The sequence below is a fragment of the Aphelocoma coerulescens genome, chromosome 21, assembly GCF_041296385.1.
Source record: "Aphelocoma coerulescens isolate FSJ_1873_10779 chromosome 21, UR_Acoe_1.0, whole genome shotgun sequence".
NCBI lineage: Eukaryota > Metazoa > Chordata > Aves > Passeriformes > Corvidae > Aphelocoma > Aphelocoma coerulescens.
Window position 1 is genome coordinate 8,749,218 of NC_091034.1, and position 15,592 is coordinate 8,764,809.

The following is a 15,592-nucleotide window of genomic DNA, read 5'->3' on the forward strand; positions in this document are numbered from 1 at the left end:
AGTTCTCATCTGTGTCCTATTCTAGTTCTTGACTGGTGTAGTACTGGTGGGTGTTAATGATGGATCCATCTTTGTTGTCTTCCTATTAAGTGCTTTCTGCGATATTAGAACTGCAAAAGCCATATCTGAATTTTTCTAGACCTGATGGATGAAACTGTGCAGTGGCTCAGTGCTCTTGCAAGGTGTGTCATTTGCTGTAGGTTATTTCATCAGTTGGATGCTAATCCTGCAATGAATATTTCTGAATTGGTTCAAATCTGCTTCAGGACAGTTTTTTCTGTGATAGTTTACTAAGTCAGTTTATCTTTCACAGTTTTGTTAGGGACTGTCATGTACAGAGGAAGATAGATACTACTTTTTCTGTCTACCTGTTATGCTTATCTTCTCACAGAGTATTTGTTACACTGAGCTGGAATGCTGCAAGATTTGAAGTTTGAAAGAATATCTAAAGGGCTAGTGAGATAGAGAGGCTGCTCAGTCTGTACACTGATTTGTCAATGGGAACAACTCATGTTGAAGAGCTTATATTGAAAAAGACTGAAAGCTGTATTTGCCTTCTCCAAAGAAGACATTGAGTTTCTTGTGAAGCAATATCGGATCTGCTTGAGCTTAGGTCTTGAAGACTGTGAACCACTGTGTTTGATATTTTTGGTTCTTTTTAAGCCTTTTTTTTGAGCAGTTTTGACACCTCTACACAAAACACAAAATGAGGAGGGCTTTGTGCTGAAAAGCAGAGGCTTGCATTTTAAAAAATCTAATTTCTCTCTGCACCCTCTTCCCACAAGGTGTTGCCGCTTCATGTTTAAAAATTGCATTACAGCTGTGGGTTACAAGTACAGAAGTTCAGGATGGTTCAGAACCATCTCAAGCATTTCTTCAGCAGGAATGAAGCAAACAGCCAAGCTGATGATCTTGCTAGTAATGCCAGTGTAAGATGCCCACTCCTGTGAGTCGCAGCAATAAATCCTGTGTACCCCTTTTGAATTTGCTTCCTTTCAAGCAACAGGGATCTCCTGCTGTTGCCACCAGTCTGTTCTGTTTCTTAAATTCATACTGCTTAAATACTTCCTTTTGTACAATTGAACTTAATGTTCTAATGTTTTATTGGAAGTACCTGTAATTTGTATAAATACTTCCTAATTCTTGAAGAGTTAACAAGAAAAAAGCACACTTGTAAGCCTTTAGAGTAGCATAGGTCTTGTATGCTGAACCCCTTCTGGGTTTGGTTGAAGAGAAAGTATAAAAACTTTTTTGGGGAAGAGACAATAATTAAATTTCTAGTATTTTAGGTCAATACCATCTCTACTATTTCTCCTCTTGTTCTGGAGGAGTAATTCCTTCCCTCTAGTTTGTACTTTTGCCAAGAGGTGTCAAAACTGCTTAAAAAAAAAGCTTAAAGAAAGCTTGAATTTGATTAATATAGAGAAACAAGACTTTGCCTGACTGATAATAAAACTGATAAATGACATTTGAATTACTTGTAGCAGTAATTTATTACATAAAATATCTTTTATTTGACATGCGATTAGTTGCTGGAAGCATCACTCAATCTGACTAGTTTAAACATGCTCTAAAATGAACCCCCAGTAAAAAACCAGGGCTGTCTGCTATTAGTGTTATGAAATACACTAATCCAGCACTGAGGACAAAAATCTGACTTTAAATACTTAAATGATTAATTTGTTGGTTTGTTTTTTTTTTTACCTTTCTAACCCATATAATTACGAGCAAACTCAGGGGAGCTTCTGAGCAAGGTGTGCAAAGCTGCATGCTTACCATCCAGGTATTGTCTGTGTTGTTCCCCATGGTATTTATGGGCTCCATTTATGGGGGTTTGTGCAGATTTTACACCTGCTTAAAAATCAGCTCCAGTGACTTTTTTCTTGCCATTCGGATCTTCTTTCCACATCCCTGTGTCTTCATTACGCACAAGTCTGTAAAATACAGACTGTTTCCTCTTACAATTAAAAAGGGTAACTAGAATCCAAACTCTTTTTTTTTTTTCCAACATCTTTCCATGAATTCACTGTTTTCTTTTGGAAATTCACCTCTTCCAGCATCAGTTTCTACAGTTTTAGACGTGGATACACATACTAGTGAAGCTGACCTTAAGTTGGATGCACAAGGCCTACTTAGTCGCTGTTAGGAAAGTTAATTCTTAGGTGAATGGGGATCTTAAAAATAGTAGGTGTGTACTCTGGAAATGTGATTTACAGTGGCTGCTGTGGAAATTAAATATACTTAGCAAAAACACAGACATATACCTGGAGAAAATGTCTGTGTCCCTTCCATTTGACTTTTGAAGGCCTCTCAGTAGAATGGTTTGGTACTTTTCGCAGTGCCTAAAGTAACTGGGCTGTCAGTGCTTTTTCACTTTATCTGAACTTTATTTGTTTTACAAGTGGAGAAACTGAGAATATGCAGTCACTGTGAGCATGGAGCTTAAAACAGAGAAACTCCTAAACCCCTTTTCACGTCTTCACGTTTTAGATTAGAGAATTGCAGAGAAAAAGAAAGGTTGAGTGTATTTTAGGCAGTGACTGTGACATTCTTTGTAACATCGTGAAGTTGCTGTGGTCAGTGCAGAGCCTTTACTGCGTCCCTCACTCACTCACTTCTTCTCTCCACCCCCCTCGCTTTTTTTTTTTTGTCACAAGACAGATTTCACACATCTCTAAAATGAGTAAAATGGCATTTCAGCTTCTTGTCTTTATAGACTCTCTGAACTTTAGGAAAGATCATTCTGGTCCCTTTTCATTAATAATGAAAACCAGGGGGCAATAAAATGTTCTTAGCTCAAGCATTACAGGAGTGGAGGGAGAGATGAGTGAGGTGAAAGGGCAAAGCAGATGGATTCCTACAGGTGTGTCTCCTTCCTGCTCAGAGGTCAGTGGAGCTGGGAGGGAGTTTGGGACAGCCCATCAAGGACAGCCATGGGCAGGATTCACAGGCCCCTGAGATAATTAACCCTGTACAACAGCAGCTCAGCCTGGAACAAATCATATTGTCATAGAAGGATATGTTTAGTCAGAAGTTTAGGGGAGAGGACTGGACAACCAAGAGACTTCAGATACCAGAAGTGACCGTGGGGGCACAGCACAGAGGGGAAAGTGGGATAGATGGATGCGGTTTGCAGCAAGATTAGCAAGAGATCATTTTAAATCCTGACATGTACACAGCCAGTTACTGCAGCTTAGCTGACGTGTGTTAACTCATTAAGTTAAAAAGTTATGATAATTTGATCATGTGCCTAAGCTCCAAAACTGCAACTGCAGCAACCCAAAATACTCCTGGTGACACTATTCACCACTTCTGACAGAGATGCCTTAATTTGTTCAGATTTCTAGCCAGAGGATAATTTCAGGAGCTGTGTCCTAAAATGTAGCAAGAAGCTCTGAGTGCCAGTATTTGGGAGTCAGACCCAAATACTCTGGACTCTAAGGGCTAGGATTAGGGGAACTCTTGGGATGAAATGCCTGTAGAAGAATTCAGCAACAAGCAAAATGGCAATAGCTGAGCAAAGCAGAAAGGAGACCAGCGGCCACCCATTTCAGCCAGTTAAGCCTCCTTTTGAATACCTAAATTGAGACTTTGGAGAACATAATGCATTTATGAGACAATGTAGTCACACGCAGATTTGGAGACCACACCAGTCTCCCATCTCGTCAGTTCTGCCCACATCCTGCCACTGAACTTTAGGCAAGATCATTCTGCATCCTCTTTATTATTGAAGAAAACCGGGGGCAGTACAAGGTTCATTCAGGGAACTGCGAGGGAGGTGACAGGATAAGGCTGGTGGAAAACTACAGGTATCTTCTGATTCTGCTAGAAGGAGCAGAGCATACCATACCTTTGCTTTCCTTTGTGGAGCCTCTAAGCTTCTGTGCAGATATGTGTGTTGAATATCTCAAGCTTTAATCTACGTCTTTACCTCTCTCTGTAGATATTTCATTGCATATTTTCTCTCTGCTCTTTATGTGTGCTTTGGTCCCTATTTGTAATTTAAGCTTGAAAGACACTGGATCCTTCCTCATTGAAGTGGTCCGTAATTGCTGACACAGTTTTCATAAACTCATTTATTGCCCTGATAGATTTATCTTCTTTCTTAAAACACTCCCTTCTTTCCTTTCTCCTGCACTCGTCTGGGTCTCTGGCTCCATTTACAGAAATTATGATAGTGGAGAACAGTAGGTATTCAGGTAAGGAGTTAACCTTAGCTAGTACCAGCCCCAGAGACAGTTACCTGGGTTCAGAGTGCCTTCTGCAAGGAAAGAGTAGGTCAAAACAGCTTGATGGACCCTTTTTAATTGCTGCTCTGGTTTCTCTCCCTGTGACACTACAAGGCCAGTGTCAATGCCATAGGTCTGGCCAAATGTTTAAGTGTCCTCAGCCAAGGGCCTGCACACTGTGTGTTAATCATTGCCCTTTTCTCTGATAAAATGGATGTACAAAAATGTTGTCACCTGCAGTTCTGACTATGATTATTTCTTGATTCTGACCTTTAGGTCCCCCTGGCTCCAGATGGCGAGATTATGGTGCTTTGGCTATCATAATGGCAGGAATTGCCTTTGGATTCCACCAGCTCTACAAGGTAATATGTCCCTTGCTACTCCTACACTGTACTCTGAGAGAAACATGTTATGCTGCTTGTGTCCAAATGATCATGTTGCTTCCAAGCTGGTGAAGCATCTCTGTTCTGACTGGCACTGCCATTGGTATATTTGATAAATGTAGGCACTTAACATGAAAATGCAGAGTCAAAAAGTGGCAAGCAAACTAGTTTTCAGCTGTGAATCTCAAACTACTAGAAATAAGGTAATTTCCATTGTGTATGCTCTTGTTGAAGCATATTCCGTTCCTAGGATGAGGCTGTAGAAGCTAGAGGAGAGTTGTGACCTATTATATCCAGTCCACCCTCTGTAAGGGTGGAATGAGGCAGATTTCATGGCTATGTCCAGACTTAGGAACTGGTTTTCAGCACCCTGACAAATGTAAACACAAAACTCCTCTTCTTTTAACACCTACTGTAGAGGGAATTTCTTTTCTCAGCCAGATGTGTGGATAAATGATCACTGGCTCTGTGATAAAGGCTGAGATTTGAGGGGTGGGATTTGAGGATATTTCTGGTAGATTAGAAATAGCGCTTTGCACATCCTTATTTCCTGAAAAAATTTCTGTACTCCATGCAGAAATACCTGGTCCCTCTCATCATGGGAGGCAAAGAAGACAGGAAACAACTTCAGAGGATTGAGTCAAACATTTCTGAGATGAGTGGCAGTGTGACACAGACAGGTAAAGATTAATGACTCCATCAATTCACCCCTCAAAGCTTTTCTCCCTCTATCCTCCATTCTGCCAAGACCCCCACCCTTTTCTTTCCCTCCATCTCCACTTTATGTGGTGACTTCATTTATCTGCTCTGAGAATCTGTTCACATTTGCAAATGAAGCCGCCGTCATTTCGGTTTAATTTGAAATTGCTTGTTTACTGTCGGCACGGCCTCAATTAATTATGTTTTTACGGAAAGGCTCCCAACCTCAGAATATTAATAAGGGGAATAAAATGACAGCCTTTTGGAGGGCTGTAAAGTTCATTTTTAATTTCTGCTTCTCTGATATTTTCAGGGGCTTTTTTTTTTGGTAGTTTCTCCCCACCTTCCATCTGAAAATCCAAGGAAGGGTCAGGAGAGTCTGTAATTACTGTGCCTCCCTGACCTTAGCCACCTTCACTGTTATTGACTCTATAGGGTGTCTGTTCATTACTCGATGCCCTAATGATGGTCTGGATTAGCTGTTACCTGCCACACCAATAGAGTTTTTAATTTTATTTATTTTATCAGCTTGTTTACTGCCTGGAAGCTTTGGATAAAGTGCCAAAGTAGAAAAAGTTCTACAGCTGAAGTTGGAGTCCAGCAGAAGTTCTTCCGTGTTTGCTGGGGTGTAGGAAGGGAATATAGGATGCTCTCTTGGAATAAAAGGGGAAAAGTGCAAAGTATATTCAGTTGGGATGAAAAAAATTATGATTTTCAGCAGTAAGTTTATTAAAGATATTGGGGTTGAAGGAGCTGGTAGGTTGAGAATGGGAGGATGCTAATTACACTTTTCATTGAAGGGTAAGAGGAAAAGCATCTTTCATTTCTCATGATACCCTAAGGTCAACCCTGAGAGCAGCCTCTTCCCAGACTGGAGCTAGCTAGCCCCAGTGTTTGCCTGCAAGAGCCCCGAGATAGATAAATGATACAAACATTGTGTAAGTTCAGGGAGATGTACAAATCATAAACCAATATAATTAAAAGGGAGAGGTTTTAGACGGATATACTGTGGTCTATAGACATCTATACAATGGAAAGATAAACTAGAAATACTGGAGGTTAGATGCAGTGCAGGTAGATTACCCATAGTGCAAATAAATCATATGGATTAAAGTGAGCAGGCGGGCATAGATAAATTAAATATAGTAGGAATAGAGGCATCTTTGTAGCTAGACAGCAGGAAAAGTGTGTGTGAGTGTGTAAGTGTGGATGTATCTCAGTTTAACTCTTCTGCTTTTTCCCTTACAGTGACTCAGTTACAGACAACCTTAGCAGCTGTCCAGGAGCTGCTAATCCAGCAGCAACAGAAAATCCAAGAGCTCACCCAAGAACTGGCTGCTTCCAAGGTACCAGCTTCCAACTCTTCACCTTTAGAGCATCATCAGTTTTGGAACATGCATGGCTTCTTTTGTGGGCACGTGGAGAGCACCTATTGGGTCCACAACCCAGCCATCAGCTCTGCCATATCCCCAACCAGTTTCTCTGCATCTGACTTCTTTATGGGTGGTGTAGTTAGAGCACTGGATATGAGTTGGATACTCACTGAAATACATCTGATTTTGGAGAGGGCTTTACTGGGTAGTTTTGGATGAAGTTCATGTGTCTGAGCTCCGTATCTTCTGTGCTGCACTTGAGATGAAATTGTTGTGGAGTTAGTCCACTGACCAAAAGAGGTAAAGACCAGTTGTGCAGAGAATTTTTTTTGTGTATGTAATTTTACCAGTTTGTATTTCTCCTGTACTCTGTACATCATGTTCAGCCAAGCAGATACTTGAAGGACTGTATGTAAGTCACTTGTTCAGGTCCAGGTAATGGCCAAACATTCTTACTATTTGGGTTCTTGTTTCAACGATTTTGGTCAGCTGAGTGTAACAGGTGGCCCCATTACAACCCTGTTAATGACACGCAGTGACCCATTCCCCTTGACTCTTGACTTGACCTTGGCAATAAAGCTATCAATTCTGACTAGTTTGTGTTGTTACATGTGTAAATAAAGTAACCACTTTTAACCAAGATTGATTTTCTTTCCGTCAATGAGAATTAGTGTTTTACTCCAAAGTACTTTGCAACCATTGGCCCAAGCATTCTATCAGTGAGTAAGCGTTGACATGTGAGGTGGAGTGAATGTGGAGCAGTCACATGGAGATGAAGTCTTCCTTTGACTCGCAGACTTGGGATTGTTCAAGGCCAAGATTGTTCACAGTTATCTTGTTGTATTCTCTGTACAGGGAGATTTTCCTGTGAAATCCTTTAGGCAATGCTTACAGCCCTTTACCTGCAGCAGGAACAGTTGTCTTCTCCCCTTACCACACTTTTAATCTCATGCAGATGCTTTGATGGTGTGTAACTGGTGGGCCACAGCTGACTTTGTGCTGTGCACACTGTACAGGAGGAATCCCTCAGTGGCACAGCTGTAATGCAACCATGAAAGTCAGTTTATGGTCACAACACTCTGCTTCAATTTTTCTTGGGAACTGTGGCCTGACAGTGGCCTGGAGCCAGTCCGGAAATTGGAAAACTGTTTTCAGGTCTTAAGTGTTAAGATTAAGAACACATGTTGAGCTTTAAGAAGGAAAAAGGCCATAAGTCTTGGTGGTTTAGAGAGTCTTGAAGAAGTTTTCCTTCCCCCCTCTCTACCCCCCGCACTGAAATGGTAGCACACATTGTTATGATATCTAAACCTCATGTGTACAAAGAAAAACTTGGGTAACCCCACAAACCAAAGAATAAAAGCTGTGTTTTCTCAGCTGCAATGTAAGTTTTTATATCTGCTTTTCAAACTCCTACTGGCATGCTGTAAAAAATTAAAAAGAGCGACTTTAAGTAATTAAAAAACGTACATAAAAATTCAAGGCTTGAATTTTCTACAACCGTTTTTAAAGAGACTGGCTAAAAAGCCCCAGATGTCAGATTTTATTTCTAAATCCTAGGCATCTGGCACCATATGTGTTTTGGAAATTTGAGTCCTTTGCAGGCCAGTGAGTGGAAATCACTCCCTTGTTAATGTGCTGCTGTAGCTTTCAAGGTCTTAGAAAGCCAGAACAGTGGCTCCTGGATTCTTGCTGTCTGAGGGCTGGGAGTGTGAATCCTGAGGGAACACATCTGTGTATAACACAGCTACTACAGCCTGAGCCTCGCCCAGCTCTTCGGGTTTGAAGCCCAGAAGTCACTGTGAGCAGTGCTGGCTGCGGGGTTACTCAGCAGTAGCTCAAGACTGTTTAAGAGTAAGTAGGAACAAGCAGTTCTGGCTACATCTAGTGAGAACTGCTGAGGAGGAGTTTTGTGTTATTCCGGTTCTGGCTTCCTTTGGTGGGGAATTTATTAGAACTATCTCTGCAGTGATATTCACCAATGTGTTTGTTTCTAATGGCTTTTAGCAGAAATTACTGTGGGACGTGCCAGGCATGAGTGTTATTTGGTCTCATGGCTACAGGAATTACTGGTGGAAAAGGATGGGATAACCATAGACCATGATCTGTGTTTAGAAAACTCCCATTTCTCACGTTCCCAAAAGGGTTAAAAGAAAGAGTGCCAAAAGTATTGTCTGCAGCATGTTATCCTCAGTTACTTACTCTAATTTCTGCCTGATATCCCATGGCAATTCTGATGCAATTCTGACAGCAGCTGTACTAGGCTTCCATGAGTTACTTATCATATTTCCCCACAAAACTGCATCCATTGCCTTGAAATATCCAAGAGACAGTGCCTAGTCCAGCTGCTTCTGGAGATACGACCTGGTAACTCAAGCATAGATCTAATTCTTCAGATCAAGTAGGGAATATTTTTGCTACTTTCAAATATGTATTTATCAGCCCACCTCTAAACACCACAGAGTGCAGATAATGGATTCTTTTTTTCATGATTTAGGAGAAATGAGAAAATGGTTTTAAAATAGTTGTTAATATATAGTATTCGAATCTGTTTTCTTAGCTAAGTTCAGTCTCAGAAAGGAGTAAAGGACCTGATTCAGTGCAACTCCCACTGCTTTTCTGGATCCTAGTTCTAGTTCTTCTCTAGAAATCATTCACTAGGTCAGTGCCAAGTGATTTGGTTTATCTCTCTGTGTATTCTGTATCTCTGTCTGATATGTTGGTGGAAAACATCCAATGTGGGCCCAACTGTGCCTGAATTCTCACAAGTGCTGGCCTCCTGAAAAAAGAAATGTCCCCTTGAGATGCTTTAGCAATGGTTGTGCATGGGAGGCAAGATTGGAGACAAGATTAATTAGTCTCCCAAACACAAAGCAAATATTGAATAGTCTTGGCACCTTGAGACAATTATTATTTCTGGTCATCATGGGGATCTGTTCAAGTACTTCTTATTGTGGAAGTTGTTTTTCTCAGGTCTGAGAGATTTTAAGTGATAGAGCTTATGTATGTTATCCACAGGACTCAAAATTCCCAGATGGGAGCAGAACAACATAGGAAAAAGTGACATTGGTGAATTATCTTCCAGTTCAGACATTGATCTTTATGTCTTGTTTTTCATGTTCTAGGCCACAACTTCCACCAACTGGATTCTGGAGTCACAGAATATTAATGAATTGAAATCTGAGATCTACTCTTTAAAAGGACTTCTCCTGAACCGGTATGTGAGCAGAGTGTTGTGGGGAAAGGGCTGCTTTCTGAGATTCCCTCAATCATGGAGAGGAAGGGCATTTCGAACAGGAACTACCTCTATATCCTGTTACTGCTATTTTAATAATACCATTTTGCACTCCGCTATCACTTTCTATTTGCAGGTCTCAAAATTGTTTTCAAACTGTCCTTAAATCACAGAGTGCGTTAGGGAATTGATAAGATTTTTCCTTTTTGTTCGCACTTCCCCCACAGTCAGGATGCCTCTCACCTAGTTTGAGGAATTGACTGCATCTGCACCTGTATTCTGTTTTAGAAAGTCACTTCTGGATGCAGTTCAGCTGCCTTGCTCATGGTTAGGGCATAACCAGGATGAAAAGAATTGTGCCACAGCAGAGCTTGTTCCTCTTAATCAGCTCAGGTATCAACATCTTATACTGTAGCAGATGTCTGAAATGAGGTGAAAGAAATCCCAGCCTGTGGGACAGTCATAAGAACAGGGATCAGATCTCAGTTCTTGAGAAAATTCTTTTTTCCCAAGTAATTAAGAGTTTATCTAGCTTTCAGCTATTGATCCCGTCATTTGGATAGGGCTCCCTTGTCTCCTTCTACATGTAACTAAGACTTCTCAATGTTTCCTAAGAGATGGACTTCAAAGGTCAGTCTAAGATTGGACTAGGCGTGTCCTGGATCTGAGCAAGTGGGCTTTTCAGAAGTCTGAAAAGTGTGTTGTTGTCAATATCCTTTTAAATTCTTGCCTCCCACCCCTCCCAGGAGTTGCAGTAGGAAGCTTTGAAGGATTGAGGACACGTATTAAGTTACTGTCTGTTAAGCTGGGTCATACTGGCCTCTCTGTGGGGAGAGAGCATTACTTAATGACACCTTTGCAGCAGTGGGAAGGCTGTAACTGGGGGAAAAGTGCTTTTTGGGAAAAAAGAAAACTTTTTGGGGGCTTGCTTTTTAATAAAAAGACAAATGTTTCTGCAGTGAGGAAGCAGCAGCAGCATTGGAGCCAGGAAAACCACTGAGATTAGCTCGGTTGCTTGGAGCATGGTGCTAATAGTGCCAAGGTTGTGGGCCCAAGCTCTGTGTGGGCCACTCACTTAAGAGTTGGACTCAGTGGTCCTTGGGGGTCCCTTCCAATTCAGAATATTCTGTGATTGTCTCCAGATTGAATTAGTTGGTTGCATTTATGATAGTCATTGAATAGTGCATCCTGCACTCACAGGGGATGGGGTGAGATCAGCCCAGTTCTGTGGTGGCTGCTGGTGGCAGCAGCAGGAGGGAGGTGAGAACTGCTCCTGTTCCCACTTCAGTCTAAGAGAAGGCAATGCCGAGTGTGAGCACTTGGTGCAGGAGAGCAGCCAGCTTTGCTCTGCTCTGCTCTTGTTTGTGGCACTTGCCAGCTCCCCTGAGGGGCATGAGGACCCCCTGGCACATAGCCTTTTCAGACTTTGATCTGACACCTCTTCATACTCCCACTTTTCACATACATAGGCAAGGATGCATGGGAGTACTACATCAGACATGCTTTTGTTCTTTGCCCTTCATGATGGATGACTCTCTGAGGGCACCAGTGCTCCCCTTGCACTTATATTTGTCCTGTTTGGCACTTGGGATCTCCTATTAGTACTGGGCATTAGCCTGCTACTGCCATATCCTTAAAACCTGGAAAGGACTCGGGGCCAGCTTTTCAGCTGGTGCGAGCTGGTATGACTCCATTCAAGTCAGAGAAGCTGAACCAGTTTGTGGCAGCCAGGCCTGTCCCAAACATGTAAAGTGCATGCTGGAACTGGGAGAAAGGCTCTGGATTACAATGAGCCAGAATGCAAGTGGTGTATCACTATTGAGGTGAGAGCCAGGTGGTGAAATTCCTTGGCTCAGGCACCTGGTGTGTCTGACTTCTTGCTCCAGTGGGAATTTTCTGTACCAATTAATTAGTGATTGTCTTATAAAGGGACACCTTTGTCTTTTCACAGGCAGCATTCCTGAGTGCTAGCTTACTTAGTGAAATTGGCAAAATCAGATCATTTTAGTGCTTCAGACTGCCCAGCTGGGATATTTTCCTTGTGTACAGGCTCGATTGCTGGGAGCTTGTAAAGCACTTTGAGAATCTCTCTGGAGAAGTGAAGTGGCCTTGGTTTTGCTCATTTATGGCAAAGAGACTTGCAGTTTCAGTCTTGCTTTACATGACTTCCATAGTGCAAATGCCATTCTCTCTAATGATAACCCCTCAGTATTTATAATAAAAGCCCCTTTCTCTCCTTTTCTTCCCCTCTTCTCCTCCCCAAGGAGGCAGTTCCCTCCTTCCCCTTCGGCTCCTAAGATCCCATCATGGCAGATCCCAGTGAAGCCAAGCTCACCCTCCAACCCTGTTGTTGCCAACCACAACAGCAGCAGTGACATCTCACCGGTCAGCAATGAGTCGACCACCTCATCCCCAGTGAAGGAGAACCACAGTCCTGAGGGCTCCAAGGTCAGCTGCCACCTGCTCGGCACGGAGGAGGGCACCAAGGCCGTCATCGACGTCACGAGCCAAGTGCGGATGGAGGTGCAGGGTGAGGAGGAGAAAAGGGAAACCAAAAGGAATGATGAGGAGGAAGAGGATGATGAGGATGATGATGTTAGCCATGTGGATGAGGAGGAATGTCTGGGTGTCCAGACTGAGGACCGGAGAGGAGGGGATGGTCAGATTAATGAGCAAGTGGAAAAGCTACGAAGACCTGAGGGGGCCAGCAATGAGAATGAGATTGACTAAGACACCCTGGCTGCTGCTGCTGCTGCTGCACATCTTCCCCAGCCTGCTGCACTGTCCCCAGTGCCTCTCCCATTTTGTGGAGAGAAAAGCTACCATTCCCTCCAGTGATTCTCCCTTGATTGACCTTGAGCAAGGTCATGATTGCTCGGTGAACAACATGATTGCCCTGTTTCACCACAGGGCTTTGCAGTCTTGCAGTGGCTTCTTCTCCCCTCCCAGCCCTTCTTCCCGTGAGCTGGGGTCACTGCTAGGCTGGCAGACCGATCGCCTTACCATGCACCACAGCTACAGAATACACCCTCTTACAGAAGCAGCCAGCCTCTTGCTGCATCCTAGAGCCCTTCTATCCAATTTCAGAAACCAGTCTGTACTGAGCTCCTTGATTTCATGAGCCTTTAATCCCACATAAGGCCCAAAGCAGTTCTCTGTTTCCCAAAATAACCCTCTGTTTTATTTCTCAAACTACTTGATACTCTGTTGCAAAACAAAACAAAACCAAACCTGAACATTTTAACCTCAAATTCCTCACCAGATCTCAGTCTTGGCTCTTCCAAACCTTATGCCAAGCCTCAAATTCCTGAAACTACCTAGCACGTAAAAACACTAAACTTCTGTGGGGTCCAAAGAATGTTATTTCCACCCCACATGCTTACATTCATCAGAGTGACCTGTTGGTAGGGACCAAGGTGTCATGGCCACAGTAAAATCCATGAGAACAGGTGGCTTTGTTGATGACTGCTCCCCAGTAAAAGGCTTTAGAAGAAATTGACTCCACTCAACCCAGTTATTACCCTTCCTCCTCCAAAGACAAGAAGCTCACATCAGTTTTTGACATCATATATTTTATTTATAGCTGCTCTGAATGAATGAATGAATGAATGAATGAGTGGGGTGAAATCAGATGCTGGAATAGTTGGTTAATTCTGAATATTTGCAATGGTTTTTAGCCTTTTTTTCTCCCTAAATGAGAAGAAAAATGATCATAAATGGTACCTCTCCAGTGACAGGCACCTGCTTCAGCAAAGCAGTCTCTCTAGCAAAGACAACAGCTCCAGCTCTGAGGTTTAACCACTGGCCCTTCTTGTGCAGTTCAGCCTTTTTTTTGCCCCGTTGGGGCCATACACAAACCAGTGAATTTTGAAACCTCTCATTTGCAGCATTGTGTTTGCAGCTGGTGGTGTCCAATGATACTATTCACTGCATCAGGGCATCTTAGCAGAGCAATTCTTGTAACAACTGAGTCTCACTGTCCTCACCAAGCAAGTGTGCTCGTCTGTGTGATCATGTATAGATTTCAAATATAAAATATGATTGTATATAATTGTAATAAATATGAGTTACCACTATTTAACACCAGGCTATTACTGGATTACTGTGGCTCTTATTTTGGGGAGAAATATGCATGTAGGGTGGTCAAGGGAGGGGAAAGGGGTGGTTACAGAAACCTGGTCCTTTTAAAATGTTTTCCAAAGGCCATTTGTGGTTGGTTTTTGGACTGCTCCAGTCTTAGGCGATTATCAGCAGGAGGCAGTGGTGTAAGTGCAGTGTAAGGTACACTACAAATAGCTCCAAGAGCGTGGTAATGCTGTGTTGTCTCTGATGGTGCAGAGGTTGTGATGGATGTAGCCCCTGGTGAGTGCAGTGCAGTTATTCTGTGCCTCTGCTCCCAGCAGGAGGCTCTGCAGGGTGTGGAATAATGCTGCGTCCTGCTCCTTCCGCCAGCAGCAGGAGGTGCTGAAGGGAGAATGTGAGATATCCCATGGCCCCTCAGTCTTATCTCCAGGAGGGAATGCTGTGCTGGATCCCATGACTGGTCTTAACCCTGCCATCCCAGTCCAGAAACCATCGAAGGAGATGGTGTGGAGCAAGTAAATTGTAGCTACTACAGTTCCATCATTGTTCAACAGAAGGATTTGGCTCCCCTCTGAAAAATAAGGGATTTACTTGATTCCCAAGTATTTGGGTGTCTGGTACACAGTGACATTTTCCTGCTCGGGGGAGCGAAAGGGACCTTCATATTACTGTATTTAGACCTGCTGCTGAATGTGATGATTTCTCATGCCTTAAATGGATGAATATCTTCCCCAGGAGTGAGTGAGTGTGTGTGTGTGTGTCTCCCTCTCAGTCTCTCTCTCCACTGTTTAACGTTCACAGAGAACGTCACGTTTAGCTAAAACAGGGCAAATTTGAAAGCGTTTAAAAGGAAAGGCTTTTCTTAAGAGATGACACTTTTCATTTCTCCAAGTCAGGAATCCTTGTGAAAAGAAAACACAACAACGCAGGGATGTGATGAAAAAGTATTGTCCTGCCTGTATACATTTTATATACATAGAAGGTTTTGAAAATAGAAAGTGCCTGGACAACAGCAGTTGGTGAAATGTGGAAAATATGTTGCTGAGGTATGTGCCTTGCAGAGTGACTTACAAGGTTTATAGTACAAGCATCCCTGCGGGTTCATTTTCCCCCCTTTTTCCTCCACGTTGCCAGTGTTCAATTTATTTATTTCAGGATTTCTGGTGCAGAGTAAAAGGCAGTTTTCTTTAACTGCTCTTTTCTGTCTGTTAGTTTTTCTTTCTTACTACCTTTACCAATTCTGTAGGTTTTCTGTATATGATACCAGTTCTAAATATTTTCCTTTCTTTAACCTGATGAATCCCAGAAAACTCCATCAAGGCCATTGTTGCTCAAAACATGTAACTCTGTGCCTCTGGCCACTGACGGGGCATTTGTGTATTTTGTTGAAGAGATCCAATCCACCAGCAGAGAATTTGGAAGAAGCCAGACCTTCTAACCAGCAGGTATTGTTATGAATCACAAGTTCTATTCCTCTGTGTCGTGTTCCTTCTCTTTCCAGCATAGCAACAGTTGTAGGAAGAGGATTTTGGTCCTTGTAGCCTGACTAATAACCTGTAATTTTTTTTTCTTTTTTTGCTAGAAACAAACTTC

The 15,592-nt window shown here is 42.6% G+C and overlaps 1 protein-coding gene across 1 annotated transcript in view; it reads left to right on the plus strand.

Annotated features, from left to right (window-relative positions):
* PEX14 (peroxisomal biogenesis factor 14) overlaps positions 1-13,999 on the plus strand; it is a 70,897-nt gene extending 56,898 nt beyond the window's left edge. The window contains exons 5-9 of the mRNA XM_069034638.1: positions 4,506-4,591; positions 5,190-5,292; positions 6,560-6,657; positions 9,807-9,898; positions 12,181-13,999. Of these exons, the coding sequence (XP_068890739.1) occupies positions 4,506-4,591; positions 5,190-5,292; positions 6,560-6,657; positions 9,807-9,898; positions 12,181-12,646 (845 nt within the window). The 3' untranslated portion in view covers positions 12,647-13,999. The remainder of the gene's footprint in view (positions 1-4,505; positions 4,592-5,189; positions 5,293-6,559; positions 6,658-9,806; positions 9,899-12,180) is intronic.
* Positions 14,000-15,592: the final 1,593 nt, after the last annotated feature.